General features: G+C 38.2%; 1 protein-coding gene across 10 annotated transcripts in view; it reads left to right on the top strand.

Annotated features, from left to right (window-relative positions):
* CLYBL (citramalyl-CoA lyase) overlaps nucleotides 1–16139 on the top strand; it is a 269007-nt gene that overhangs the window by 209211 nt on the left and 43657 nt on the right. For all 10 annotated transcript variants that reach the window (XM_073212402.1, XM_037024910.2, XM_037024906.2 and 7 more), the window contains 2 exons: nucleotides 11604–11792; nucleotides 15698–15799. In XM_073212402.1, the coding sequence (XP_073068503.1) occupies nucleotides 11604–11792; nucleotides 15698–15799 (291 nt within the window). The remainder of the gene's footprint in view (nucleotides 1–11603; nucleotides 11793–15697; nucleotides 15800–16139) is intronic.

Here is a 16139-nt window from a genome sequence, read left to right as displayed (position 1 = left end):
AGGATGGGTGGGCAGGGAGGGATAAGGGGGGGGAAGAAGAAGGGGGGTATTAAGATTAGCATGCATGGGGGGGAGGGAGCAAGGGGAGGGTGGGCTGCACAACACAGAGAGGACAAGTAGTGACTCTACAACATTTTGCTAAGCTGATGGACAGTAACCGTAATGTGGTTGTTAGGGGGGACCTGATATAGGGGAGAGCATAGTAAACATAGTATTCTTCAGGTAAGTGTAGATTAAAAATTTAAAAAAAAAAAAAAAGAAAGAAAGAAAGAAAAGGGGGATTACTCCTTAACAGGATAAAACTATTGGTAAATCAAAGATCAACGCATGCTTTAAATATCCTTAATGTTGATCACTTAAAGGGTGTCAGATGATCAGCTATGGAGGTACTCGTTTCTGATAACATTCCTTTCTCTTAATTAAAAAAAAAAAAAAAAGCAGTTACTGTGTGCTGACCTCCAATGAGTTCTGCACAGTGGTATAGAGGACATGTCAAAGTGTGGGCAAAGGGTCTGTTTGTTTCTACGCAGAAGATCAAGGCCTAGCTTGGATACCCAGAAAATGAACTAAGATACGATATGAGGAGGAGCTTCCGGCATCAGCACTCTCTGGAGGACTCGTGCCGGGGGATGATCATCAAAAAGCCTCCACAGGGATCCGGACGATGCTGCGGTTGTGGCTGCATCCAGCCCACCATCTCCTGGACTTGCCATGAGAAGGAGGAGGGAGATGTCTAGGCTGGCATGTGCATACAGTGAGACAACGAATTTGACTGGATCTGTACTGTTGGAACTCAACCAGGAGTTGGGAGGGGTGCAAGTTGTAGCACCCCAAAATCTCATGACTATAGACTATCTATGGTTAAAAGAACATATGGGATGTGAACAGATCCCAGAAATGGGCTGCTTTAATTTGTCTGATGGTTCAAGTACAGTTGGAAAATATCCATCATATCATAGATAAATTTTCACAAATGCCTAGGGTGCCTAAATGGTTTTCTTGGCTTCACTGGAGATGGCTGGTAATTATAGATTTGCTTTGTTTATGTCACCGTATTCCTATTATGTCAATATGTGTGTGCAAATTAGTTAGTAGTTTAAAACCTATACATACTTAAGGTACTATACAAGAAGATATGTCAAAGAAATAATCAATCCTCCCAAGTTTCCTTCATATGCTACATCTATAGCTTTTCTTCTTCCTTCCTAATTACAAACTTTAAATAGAATTCGTGCCTCATATCGAATTTACCGAGTATCATAATTCCTCCAGGTGGTAAAGATACCTCGAGACAAGTGCTGGGCATAGAAGCCACAGGGCATAAATCTGCAAAGAAGTAAAAAGCTAACCTTTGCAAACAATATGGCTTCTCTCTCACTTACCAACTTTACATTTCCCTGTATGGCCCCGGAAGATGACTGGTTAGCCAGAGACGGGTAAGATTCCTCAAGGGAGGAACAACCTAAGACAGGCACAGTCGCAGGGGGGCCATCAGGTGAGAATTTGGGGATCAACAGAGGTGAGGCTCAGAACCTCACCCCCCCTGCTTTGAGAGAAATCTTCTGCATCCGTGGATGTTTTGCTGCCCTTGTCTAGCCTGGATTAATACTTAGTCCATAGGCACACACCTGATCATCTGATCATCTACATTTGCCTTCTTACAGCACTAAACTATGTTTTCTACCTTTATCTTGCATCTACCTACCACTTCAGCATTTTATTAAAAATAAAAATAATAATAATAATAGGAGAAATGTGGGATCAACATATAAATCAAGTACAAAAATCAAATGAATATTCATATTTGACCTGATGGTTTATAGGTCATATTGCATGATCAAAACCGAAAGTTTCTGTGATGACTGCCCTTGTACTGTTCACCATGTAAGAATTTATTCACTCTGTAAGAATTCGTTCACCATGTAAGAACTTGTTCGTTATGCTTCAGAAGATTGGAGACTGATGAGAATTAGGCTTGAGATGGATTAATGATTGTACATTGAGCATTGACCCCCCTATACTGAATTTTATTGTTGTTAACAACCATTTGATCAATAAATATGAGAGATGCCCTCTCAAAAAAAATAATAATAATAATAAAAAAAAAAAAAAAAAAAAAAAAAAAAAAAAAAAAATGCATGAATGGATAAAAAAGGATATCCATACAATAGAATGTTACCAGTCAGAAAAAGGAATGAAATTTTGATACATGCTACAACATGAATAAATCTTAAAATATTACTCCGCTAAGTGAAGCAATCCAGACACAAAAGGACAGATGTTGTGTGATTTCAATTATATGAAATACCTAGAAGAGACAAATGTGTAGATTCAGAAGATAGATCAGAGGTTAGCAGGGCTGGCAGGTAGGTAGGGGAATGGTGAATTATTGCCTAATGGTTGCAGTGTTTCTGTTTGAGATGATGAACAGCTTTGGAAATAGTAGCAATGATTGTGCAACACTGTGAATGTAATTAAGGCCATTGAATAGTACACTTAAAAATAGTTAAAATGGAAGTTTTTAACTTTTTTACCACAGCTTTTTTAAGTGGACAAAGGATCTGAATAAACACTTCTCCAAAGAAGATATAAAAATGGCCAATAGGCACGTGAAAAGATATTCAACATCATTAGTCATCAGGGAAATGCCAATCCAAACTGTAATGAACACCAGGATGGCTGTAATCAAAAAGGCAGATGATAAGTGTTGGCGAGGATGTGGAATGATTGGAACCGCATATTTGCTGCTGGTAGAAATGTAAATTTGCACAACCACTTTGGAAACAGTTATTAGTTCCTCAAAAGATTAAACACAGAGTTACTGACCCAGCAGTTCACATTTCCTCTTGGGTATGTACCCAAAAACTTGAACATGAATGTTCATAGCAGCATTTTTCCTAATAGCCAAAAGTGGAAACAAATGTCCATTAATTGATAATAAACAAAATGTGGGAAATAAATGTGGAATATTATTTGGCACTAAAAAAGGAAGTACTGATACATGCTATGTGATGAACTGTAAAACATTGTACTAAGTAAAAGAAACCAGTCACAAAAAATCACATATTGTATAATTCCATTTATATGAATGTCCAGAATAAGCAAAATCTAGACACACGAGGTAGATTAATGGTTGCCTCTGTCTGGGAGTGGTGGGGGAAACGGGAACAACTACTAAAAAGTACAGGGTTTCTTAAAGAGATGATAAAAATATTCTAAAATTGTGGCAATGGTCGCACAGTTCTGAGTCCACTAACAGGCATGGAATTGTATGCTTTCAATGGGTGCATTGTATGTTCTTTGCATTTTATCTCAGTAAAGCTGTTAGCAAAAAATAAAACACAGGCCTAAAATAATCTCCTAAAATTATTTCCCACAAATAACAAGTAAAATGATGTCAAAGTCATTAATTAGTTTTTAACTAGATTTACTGGAAATATTCAAATATAGACAGTCCCCAACCTAATGATGGTTCGAGTAAATGATTTTTCGACTTGACAGTGCTGTGAAAGTGATATGCATTCAGTAGAAACCATACTTGGAATCTGAATTTGGATCTTTTCCCCGGCTAGCAGTACGCAGTCCAACCCTGTCTGGTGGTGCTGGGCAGCGTCGGTGAGCAGCAGTTCTGTCAGCCCACAGTCACAAGGGTAAACGACTGCTACACCGACAACCACTCTGTCCGCAGACAACCATTCTGTTTTTCACTTTCTGTTCAGTATTCAACAAATTACATGAGATAGTCAACACTGTATTATAAAATAGGCTCTGTGTTAGATGATTTTGTCCAGTTGTAGGCTAATGTTAGTGTTCTGAACATGTTTAAAGTAGGCTAGGCTAAGTTGTGATGTTCAGTGGGTTAGGTTTATTAAGCCCCTTTTTGACTTAACGATATTTTCACCTTAAGGTGGGTTTATTGGGATGTAAACCCATCATAAGTTGGGGGAAGATCTGTATGTGCAAATGTAAAGAGAATAGTGTAAAGAACCCCCATGTCGCAGGGGGGCCATCAGGTGAGAAATTGGGGATCAACAGAGGTGAGGCTCAGAACCTCATCCCCCCTGCTTTGAGAGAAATCTTCTGCATCCGTGGATGTTTTGCTGCCCTTGTCTAGCTTGGATTAACACATAGTCTACAGGCACACACCTGATCATCTACATTTGCCCTCTTACAGCACTAAACTATGTTTTCTACCTTTATCTTGCATCTACCTACCACTTCAGCATTTTATTAAAAATAATAATAATAATAATAATAAAGGGAGAAATGTGGGATCAACATATAAATCAAGTATAAAAATCAAACGAATATTCATATTTGACCTGATTGTTTATAGTTCATAATGCGTGATCAAAACCGAAAGTTTCTGTGATGAATGCCCTTGTACTGTTCACCATGTAAGAATTTATTCACTATGTAAGAATTCGTTCACCATGTAAGAACTTGTTCGTTATGCTTCAGAAGATTGGAGACTGATGAGAATTAGGCTTGAGATGGATTAATGATTGTACATTGAGCATTGACCCCCCTATACTGAATTTTATTGTTGTTAACAACCATTTGATCAATAAATATGAGAGATGCCCTCTTAAAAAAAAAAGAACCCCCATGTACTCATCAATAATTTCCCAAAACTATCGATATTTTGGAGGTATTTAAAAAATTATTTCCCAAATTTTATTGCAAAAATTTATTGCAAAAAATTCAAAAAAAAAAAGTTGAAAGATGGTATGGTGAATACCCATATCCCCACCTCCTACATTCTCCCATTAATGTTTTACTCTGCCTGTTTTAACCTCTAGCTATCCATCAGTCCATCCCTCTATTCATTTACTTGTTTAACTCATTTCAAAGTAAATTGCATACAGCAGCAGTACACTCTGCCTTGAATACTTCTGCATGCATGGCATTGGCTAGGGTTCAGTATTTGTTTACCATTCTCTTTGTTCTTTTGAAGTAAAAATTATATACAATGCACAAATTTTACATGTACATTCTGTGACATTTAACAAAAATATAGGAATGTTTGACTCAAGCTAAAGCCATTTTTTAAAATTAAGGTATTATTGATAAACACTCTTATGAAGGTTTCACATGAAAAAACAATGTTATTTGTTATGTGTTACCCATATTATCGTGTCCCCCCATACCCCATTGCAGTCACTGCCCATCAGTGTAGTAAGGTGCCACAGATTCATTGTTTGCCTTCTCTGTGCTACCTACACTGTCTTCCCTGTGACCCCCCCACAGCAAGTGTACTAAACATAACACTCCTCAATCCCCTTCTCCCTCCCTCCCCACCCACCCTCCCACACCCCTCCCCTTTGGTAACTGCTAGTCCCTTCTTGGACTCTGTGAGTCTGGCTAAAGCCATTTTTTAGTGTCTTTTTAAAATATTTTTAATTGTTTAGAGACCCTCAAAATAAATTATTTCCATAGATTTATTATCTTTTAGTGTTGTTTCTTGTAGGGTTTTCTCCTTTTCCATTAAATCTCTGAAGGGTAGAAATGCCAGTTACATATTATGAGCTACCCATCTATACACATCCTGAGCCTTCTTAGTCCTTTGAATGAAAGCTGATTCGGCATTTACTATAAACCTGTGATTTTACGTATGTTTTATGTTTCGTAGTTAGCACGTGAGAAAATTTGCTCTACCAAAATCTACATTATCAGAACAAACAGAGTACTTGGAATAATATTTTGAATGAATAAGTCCAATTTTTTTCCACTTAAGATACAGATAACATAAATTTGCCATCTAAACTATTTTTAAGCGTAGCCTTCAGTGGTTATTAACACATTCACATTGTTGTGCCCCCATCACCACTATCCATCCCCGTAGCTCTTTTCTTCTTGTAAAACTGAAACTCTGTCCTCATTAAACACTAGCTCCCCATTCTTCCCTCCTGCCAACCCCTGACAACCACCATACTACTTTCTGTTTTATGATTTTGACTACTCTAAGTACCTCATGTAAGTGGAGTTGCAGTATTTGCCTTTTTGTGACTACCTTATTTCACTTAGCATAATGTCCTCAAGGTTCATCTATGTGTTGTAGCATATGTCAGAATTTCCTTCCTTTTTAAAGTTGAATAATACTCCATTGTAAGTATGTAAACACATTTTGTTTATCTATTCTTTCAGTGGCACTTGAGTTGCTGCCATGTTTTATCTATTGTAATTAATGCTGCTGTAAATATGGGTGTACAAATAATCTCTTCAAGACCATGCTTTCAGTTCTTTCAGGTATATACCCAGAAGTAGAATTGCTGGATCATATGGTAATTCTATTTTTAATATTTTGAGGAACTGCCACACTGTTTTCTATAGTGGCTGTGCCATTTCACATTCCCACCAGCAGTGCAGAAGAGTTCTAATTTCTCCAAATCCTCACCAACACTAATTTTTTCTGTGTTGTTGATAGTAGCCATCCTAATGGGTATGAAGTTGTATCTCATTGTGGTTTTGATTTGCACTTCCCTAATCATCAGTGATGTTCAACATCTTTTTTTGTTTGTTTGTTTGCTGAGCATCTTTTTATGTGCTTATTAGCTGTTTGTATATCTTCTTTGGAGAAATGTCTACTCAAATCCTTTGCTCATTTTTGAATCATGTTTTCTGCTGTTGAGTTTTAGGAGTTCTGTATATATTCTGGATGGGAATCCTTTACAGATAGATGATTTACAAATATGTTCTCCCCTTCTGTGGGTGCCTTTCTACTCTGTTGATAGTCTTTTGATGCACACGTTTTTAAAGTTTTCATGGAGTCCAGTTTGTTTTTTTCTTTTGTTATCATTGCCTTCAGTGTTATCAGTGAATGATATTTTAAACCAATTACCTCATGGTATGTTCAGTAATGTAGATTTTCTTTCTAAAAAGCAGGCATTCCAAGATTTCTTTTTCATGTGTAAAAGCAATGGGGTAGAAAACAGCAATGTCACCTTGCCTAAAGAAACACTACCAGGTTGTAATAATCAGTGAGAATTTATTTGCCTTTTTATCCAATACATTCACTACAACAGTTTCTGTAGTTACAATAAATTTGTATACATTTATAAGAAAAGTACAATAATATAATTTCCTAGTAAGGACCCATTTTATGTCCAAGTACTTCCTTTTTTAAAAAAATATAAATGCGTAAAAAGAAATTATCAGAAAAAGGAGATCCTTAAATGAAACAACTCACTCAGAATTTCGTGTTTTAAACCAAACAATATCAAAATTTTCAAAAAACTTTTCATATAGATGCTGGTAGCAAGGCTTCTGCCCCAAATGTGTTCCTTCCCATGCCTGTCACATCATTTTATGAATTAGAAAAAATGGAAATAAGTGTAGATAGACAGATTCAGAAAGTATAGAATTCACTGGTGTTTTTGCATATGTGGTACGGCTGTTTGCCTTTTGTAAAATGAAAATGCTAATTGCACATTTTCAAAAATCACAAATGTTGTGCATCTCCCTAGAGTCCAGAAAGTCTTTCAGATTTCTTAATTACCAAATCTCCGTTTGGCCACACAGCTTTCTCTTTGCTCCTGTTGCATCCAGGGTCATCTTTGCAATTTCCTCTAAAAATGACAATATATTATTAACATAGAAGGTTTGAGGGGGTGGGTGGAAGAAGAGAAAGGTGTGTTAATTCAGATGTTAGGAAACTGTGAAAATGCTATTATTTAAGGCACTTATTTGGGTATGTTTATACTTTGTAGTTTTATAAATAAACCCAAGGGGTTCCTCTTGGTTGTCGTGATCCTCCTTGAATCTCGTGTCCTGTCTGTCTCTTCCTCCCCAACAGTAGAATTGCTGCTGCTCTAATCCCTGGAAGTTTGGAACTAATGAACTGACTGCTGAGCTGCCTCCACGGAGCTTGGTCCCAAACTATACTGTACTTCACACTCGATTTATTCTCCAGATGGCGAGACTGTGCCACCCTGCCGCGAGGGACCACCTCTTCCACTGGAGTGTAAAAGTGGACGGATGTTGTTTTCTTTGCAGATTTGATCATTCTGAGCTAGAAACTTGCGAGAATGATTAGTTATTAGCTTTAATGGGTGCCAATTGAACCAACTGCACACATATTTTCTCCTTTAATTTTAGAGTCTGCAGGTCTTGGTGATGGTTGATTATCTGCTTTTTTACGTCACCAGAGCAAGTCTCTTCCCCAGGTGACAGGAATATGGTCTCTGAAATCATAGCATGCCTTGGTTCCTGGCCCAGACAGAGTCACATAATATGGTGGCTTATGTATAAGGACAAGTTTATTAGCCACTGGTCCAATGCACTGAGCAGCCCATGGCACGAAATATCGATTGAAGTTTGGTGACACCACTTTTTATTTAGAACAGCGGCCTGTGAAGATTCTGATCTGTGCCAACTTTCTCTGTGACCTCTGCAAGAGCCCACCTCTGAAATCAAACACATTACAAAACACACTCTGGTATTTCATTTCTGCAAAGATCTAATGTAACTCTAGATAAAGGCTTTAACGCCATTCTGTCTTTTCCAGGTTGTCAGATCTTAGAGGGACAAGTGCATCCTACATTGAGAAATGCTTACCAAGGCTATCCTGTAGTGTTAACACATTTAGAATGCAGTTCCTTCTAAACCTCATTTTGAACAACCTGTTTTACTACCAGAAAGTAAGAGCCCCTTCCACAAGAAAAGGTCTTTTTTGAGTAGCCTCTTATTTATTTCATTTCCTTTTCCTTCTTTCTCCAGGGAGTGCTTACTTCCCGATAATCTCAGATCACCCAGGTAGCCCTTCTGAGAAAATGGTGCCCGCCAGACCAGGTCTTACTAGTTGCCAAGTAAGATGGAAATTGGAAATACGGTCAGGGCCTATTGGGAGCCAAAGAAAATTAGAGAAGAGACTGAAAGTGTGCAGGGAGCAAGGCGATAGAGAGGAAATGGTAGATGTAAGATAGCGATGGTAGCCAGAGAGAGAAAAAGAAGGAAAGACAGGAAGGAAATAGCATGAACAGAATTTTCTGTTCACAGCTGGGTAGATTGTGGCTCTCTCTAGCTGAACACCCAGAACTAAACTTAATTGTTCTTAGAAACTGCCTTCCTCTTACCCAACAGATGGCATGGGTATGTTTGCTTAGCACAGTAACATATTTTACCATTAAAATACCAAAAAGAAAAAAAAATCATCATGCTTGTTGGTTAGTATAAATTCAGTGAGGTTGTTGGGTATTTTGGGATACATAGCAGAGGGATGAACACTAAGTTTATGTAAATTGTAGCAAGCAACAGCCTGTTAATAAGGGTGTTGTGTGGCAATATACCTCCAAAGCCATCATCTTTTTTTGGAAAGGTACAGAATGATGAAGTGGAAAGAGCTTGGTTTTAATTCTAAGCCAAAAAAGAAAAAAGTCTAATAAAATGCTGAGTATTCACTGCTTATTATTATAACATGAAAAGTACTAATCAGATTATGCCTAAACCTGGAATTAGGTTATTTCATTTGCAACTAATTCCACAAGTGCTAAATTTTACTAAGAAAACTAGAATGTGCTGAAACCATAGTAATCTGACTTGAGATAAAAAATACAAACAGGTTTAAAACATGAGCTTTGAACAAACAGTCCCCTTCAAATCCAAGTGAAACAACAAAATAGCCTAGACAACCAACATTAACAATTTAGGAAGTTGATGTTGCCAGAGATCCTGTGTCCTTAAGCACACGTGCACATTAAAGTAGCAAATGAAGATGCTTATTCAAATAACTCAAGTTTTAAAATGCATTTCAGCCTAAATGGTCTAGTTAGCTTCCTTCCATTTTCCATTCATTCTGTTCTAATAGGCCTTTTACAAGCCCGCCCTGCTATTGAAAGAAATCCTGGAAGTTGAAATATTTACAAGCTGGAGCAATCCTGAATTTGTAGCTCTGCGGGCTTCATGGAGCATAACACATTTTGGGTCCTCTGAGGCCATGGATCTGAATACACATACCAAAGAGCTGGAAGCATTTCTCTCAACAGCTCTAGATGGCCTTAGAGCCACGATACTCAGATAACTTGCGCTCTTCATCTTTAGGATTTTTGTATTTAGTGGATATAACAAAAGGGCATGGTTAAGCAAGTGGATGAGTTTTATAGCTGTGGGATAGCCACAGGCATGATGTAGAACCCAAGCACTGTCGGCTGCACCCTCCCTCATCTTAGTTCATGTGAACTCTCTCTTGCTTTTGTGTGCACTCCGCCTAATTATTGGTGGTCAGAGCTCTGTAAATCAGGACTCCACAGAGCCGTCTTAAACTGGTTCTGCATACTCCGTTTCCATCTGACCTGACAACTCTAAGCTACTGTTTCCTTACACTCGTTAACTCAGACCACATTTGGAAGGCTTCCCTGCTTCCACTTGGTCGTAGACCTACATCCGTCTGGTTTAAATCTACTGTCCTGGCTTGTCTTGTTGATTAGACTTAGACTCAATATTGGCTCAAATAATTTTTTTTTGTCTCTGCTTTGGTTTTCTGTTTTCCTAGGTAAGTATTGCTGTTCAAATGGCTGTATATTGTTAAGACTCTTTTTTTAAACCACATTCATCAGTAGTGGAAGCTTTAAAGTTTTATTAGTATCATAAAAACCCTTCCCAAATGAAACTACTTTTGATAAGTGTTCATTCTGACAATGAAAATTTGTTGAGGGCTGTTGGCAAGTTGGAGGAATTTGTTTTTGAAACTGAAATTGGCAGGAAGTAATGACCCCAACTGCTTTCTTTCTCTTGACCCCACCTCCCACCCCCTCAATGTACTCCTTTCTTTCCCCACCCCCTTCCCTACCTTTGACATCCTCAACTCAAAGCCAATAAAGAACATGTTTGGTTTCATACAGTTTTTCTGGGGACAATTCAAATACTGAAGCAGACTTTCAACCTTTCAGCTTTTCTTAACTGTGGAAAGACTGTCAAATCAAAGAAAAAAATGCATTTGTCTACCATCTCATGAAGGGATTTATTGGTGATACAATATTGCCTTCCATCTGAACAAGTTGGAGGTTTTTTGTGGTGTAGAGTGTCATTTTCCTGTGAGTGCCTTCTTAATTGAATGTCAAGATTCAACTCAGCTGCAAAATAAAATTTTTAAGTAACTAAAAAAGCATGAAGCATGTGGAAAGAAAAAAACAAATCCTTATTTTTTCCCTAATGTGAATATGCTGACAGACGAGACTACTATTATCCATATGTTATCTAGTTTCTTATATTTATTAAATGAGAAAATGCAGGTTAGAGGACTTAGAACCATGCCTAAAGCTTAGTAAGTGCTCAGTAAATTTTATCTATTGATGATTTTACCATTCCAGTTAGAAAGTAATGCTAACAAACAAGATTTTACATTACTATTTAGATGTACACCAATATACATTATAGTAGCTCTCATCTCTGTTACAGTCATCTTGAATGAAATCTGGAAATCAATTGCTTACCTGTCAGGTTGGATGATTTATTTCAAATACCATTTATCTGGTGGACAGGAAATGTGTAGATATTGCAGTGGTGCTGAATCCATGTAACAGTTTCCCAGATGGTTCAATTGTGTTCAGTTATATTTCTCTCAATGATAAATAAGCTTAGGAGGTATATTTTATTGATACTTACAGAATGAAGCTAGACTGAGAATAGTAAAAACTCTTGAAGACTTGGATCTGGGCCCAACTGAAAGGTGCGTGAGAGTCAACTCAGTGTCCAGCGGTCTGGCCGAGGAAGACCTAGAGACCCTCCTGCAGTCCCAGGTCCTTCCTTCTAGCCTGATGCTACCGAAGGTGGAAAGCCCTGAAGAAATCCAGTGGGTGAGTAGCTAATGCTTTGCTTTAACTAAAGACTAAGGAGCAGCTATGAAGAAACAGAAAGAAAGAATTTGGGTGTTGCAGGTTTTGAAAATGCATACACAGAGCAGAGAGAAAGGGAGCTGAGAAAAAGGGGTGAACCCAAAAGATCATTTCCTTCACACAGGGAAAGCCTTGGCTTTGCCCAAAGTGTCCAGTGGAACAGCAGTGCTTGTGAACGGCTGCCTCTACTCCCTAATCAGATCTGTGGTTTGGATAGAACCTTCTCTGTAGTCCTTACAAGAGTAATCTTCAGAACCTCCCTTGCCTGAGATTAGCTCACTTCTCCTGCCCTGCCGGGCCCTAGCCCTCCACCTGGAAGAACAGTGATGTAAAGGGCTCTTACCCAGGTTCATGTGAAGTCATAACAGACAGCAAAAGCACATTAGCCACAAATGAAAAAATGAACCTAGGGAAGGAAAGGAGGAGGTCACTCCTTAGGGCAACTGGAGGAATAAACAGGAAGCGTTTAACTAGTGGTTTTAATTAGCACAGATATTATTTCCTGAGCAGTTCTCTAGTTCATCCTTTTTAAATTGCTGACAGGTGTGTTTGTGTTTCATGACAGACTTTTCAGCCAATAAAAGCCTGTATGTCAAATTTCTTAAGCAAACTTTGAAATGGGTCTAATTATACTATGATTGTTTTAATTGTTAAAGTGGAGGGAGGCTAGATTTTATTTAGGGATTGCTGTGATTCTGCAGATTCTCTGCTGAATAAAGTCACATTGTGCTATTCCAGGGCAGAGCTGGTGACACTAAGTGCTAGAAGCATGGTAAGGACATGTGGACAGTGGAGATTTTGATGCCACATCTGGAATTCTCTCTCAGGCTGTGGCTCCAAATGTAGCAAATATTCTGGGTAGTTGTAATGCATGAGGAAACAGTTCACCTTTTTAATGCATGTAGATATGTTGGATCTGTACTTTCCAATGCTGTGGCACCGTGCCACATGTGGCTGCTGAGCACTTGAAAAGTGGCAAGTCCAAAATGAGATGTGCTTTAAGTGTAAAACACACACAGGATTTAACGACTTTGTAGCCCTCCCCACCACCGAAAGAAATATAAATAATCTCAATAATTTTTATGTTGATTACATGTTAATTAAAATGACACTCATTCAGAGATACTGGGTTGAATAAACATTATTACAATTAAATTCACCCTTACTCTTTTACTGTAGCCACTAGAAAATATAGAATTACATATGTAAGCTGCCATTATTTTTCTTTGAACAGCTCCACATTGGTGTCTTCTTGAAGACCCTTGTTGAACGATCGTATTTACTTTCTAAATCGGAGTTCTCTCCAAGGTCAGCCCTCAGAAGCTAGGAGACACTGGGTAGAGTAGGTTACTGTCTTGGGGGCCTCCTGTCCATTCGAATGTGTCTGAAGTTGATTGAAATGGAATCTGAAGTCACTGTTCCCTTTTGGTTTCATAGTTAATGCCTATTTATCACCATTATTACCCTTCATTTGAGAGGGGAGGACCCAGCCCAGCCTTCAGCTCCGGCTTCTATTCGCTGTTTGAAATCCTTGGATGTGAGGAAAGTTCAGAAATCTAAATAGGATTTCTAGTTAACAGAAGTCTTTGGGGCTGTTTATTTTTTCCTCTCCGTTTGTATTTATGTGAAGCAGAAAACCCGGAGCCTGATGCACAACTGAAAGATGGGCTTCCTTGTTTTCTTTTGTGTGAGAATCTCTTGCTGGCCTTTTGTCGCTAGTGTGGGTTCTTGTTTGACTGGCACGGCTTATTGGACTATAACAAGCGTGACTCTGCCTCTTTTGTCGTGGGACAATTCTCCCACAAATCCCGAACAGTGTGCATTCTTCCAACACACTATTGGGTGTGCACTGGAATTGAAAGAATTGCTGAGCCCTGCTACTTCATCTCCTCCCCAATCTCTTTGTGATTTTCCCCCCTTCTTTTCCTCCACCCCCGCCCCCCAACCCAGTCCCCTGCACCTCACTGAAATGAACACTTTACCAGGCCGGAAACATTTAATCGTCTCCTTTTGAAAAAATTAATTGAAACTTCTCCACTAGTTACCTTTTGTGTTAGCACTTAATGCAATTTTTTAAGAAAGAGGAGGAGGTGGGGGGGTTAGAATATTTAATTTTTAGATGCCCCTATTGGCTAAAAAACAAAAGGCACTGTAGATTTTTCTAAAAATGGGGAATATATTATAAAGTGTTTACCTAGTTTCAACCTTTATTATTTTTGTTATTACTATTATCACAAAGAATGGGACAAGTAACGTTGCAAGTTCTTTTTAATGAGAAAAAAAATTCCTCCACTACATATGTAACACCAAAACCACTAATAGTTTACTATCCATTTTCTAGATTAAATGTGTGGCATTGGTTATGTTTTATTTTTATTTACAGAGAATCCTATACATCTTGTCCCCTGAAATGGTAGCCTTCTATTCTCTCTTGCTATTTTGGTTGAGTTATTCCTTCCCTTGAAAAGTTACTAAGGAGGTGATGGTGATGGTGTCTAGGAAGGGCGGTGGGGGTGGGGGGGCAGTGGGAGCAACTGGGAATAATTCTTCATTACTGAAAGCTGTGATTTATTTTAGCCTAATTGTAAAGTTACTGCAAATTGCTCAAAAGCTTTTTAAAGATCCCAGTGATTAGATTTTGGTGGGGAGGGGGCTGCACAGGCAAGGAGGGGGCAACTAAAAGGGGAAATAACACCTCTAATCCTGCTTCTGGTAAATAGGCTGCCAGCTTTTAAAATGAGTTTCCTTTCTATTAGTCAGAATATTATGCTAAGCCTTAAGCATTAGTTTTTTTATGTTGCCATAGCAGCCCTATTCCTGCAGGGTGGTGACCTGCGATGATTACAGTACAAAGCTTATAGGGTCTTGAAACCCCCTTTGAAGATGAAAAGTCTTTGATGGTTTATATTTATGCAAATCTCTTAGATATGATTTACCCAACTGAGACTGAATGGAGAGATGATTAAAATTCCCTTTTCCTTTGATATCCATTAATGGCTGAATATTCCTTAAATTTAAAATGGATATATATGTGTTTTCATCTTTATTTAGAAAAATATCTTTATCATACCTGTGGATTTTTTTCCTAATCTTCCCACATCTTGTTATATCCAGATAGACATAACAGATTTACAACTTAGGGTATGGTGGGTTTTTTCCTTTTGAAAGGGGTGGGGGTAGATCTGTGCAGGGCTTTTGTGTATTTCCAGATGATAGATTTTGGAATTGGGGCTACCCCACCGGCAGCATAAGCTAGCTGTGAACTGGCCTCATGGAGAACATTGGCGAGCTTTGGTCTTCAAAGAATTAAACCTCCTTTTTTAAGGTCCTCCTAGGTAAGCTAAAAAATTATGCAAAAAAACCCTCTGAACAAAGGGTCACGGTGCTTCAGTGAATAATATGGATTCCCCAGAGAAGACTGCCGAGCAGTTCCACCGGCATCAGTGCTGGGTCCCAAACAAAAGCAGCAAGGCAGGTAGAGGGAGGCTTCACTGCCTGGGGGTCTGCCCCTTGCACGGTGTGCAGTGAGGGCGAGAGGTCTTCAAGAAATATGTTTCAAGAAAAGCATTTAAACTCGAGAATCTCTCCTTCCACTTCTAGCTCATAGGCCTCAAATTGCTCTGTTAGAAAAAATAATTATAATTCTTGGGGTTTTCCTACTTAGTTTGGTGGGGACTTTTCCTTTTTTCTTGGGTATTTCCTCCTGTTTTTTGGTGTGTTTTTCATTTAAGTTCTTTTTTGTGAATGAAAGAGGCTGGGATGTTACAATCTCAGGTCAAAAGACGTAAATACAACTTCTGTGTCTACATTTCAGTGATTGTACCTGTTTTTCTCCCACTAATCACCTATGACACTTTTGATTTCAGTTTTCAGACAAATTTTTGTTCTACTTAAAAGGCCGAAAACTTGAACAACCTATGAATTTAATCCCTTTTGTGGAAACTGCAATGGGTTTGCTCAATTTTAAGGTAAGAAAACCATAATGTGGCTAATAAGTATTTTATTTATTACCTAAGGAGAACTTTTGTTTTCAATTTAACACCTGTTTAAAATATTTTTCCAGGGAGATTTGTAAGCAAAAGTAAACCTTGAGCACCATTTCTTCTCTTTAATAATCCAAAACTAGGTTGTGAGCATCTTAGAAAACAAAGAAATTGGCCAAGTAGCAAGGAAAAACTTCCCAGTCCTAAATATTTAAATGAAATGTTTATATATTTCTAGCAATAATTTTGATTAAGTAATCACTATATAAATCTGTGCTTTGAATTATTACTTTTATAGATTAAACATGCATGAAAACTTACTTTG

Source organism: Manis javanica, chromosome 9 (assembly GCF_040802235.1).
Source record: "Manis javanica isolate MJ-LG chromosome 9, MJ_LKY, whole genome shotgun sequence".
In the NCBI taxonomy this organism is placed as follows: Eukaryota; Metazoa; Chordata; class Mammalia; order Pholidota; family Manidae; genus Manis; species Manis javanica.
Note: the sequence above shows the minus strand (reverse complement) of the source record. Positions and strands in the feature narration are given on the sequence as shown.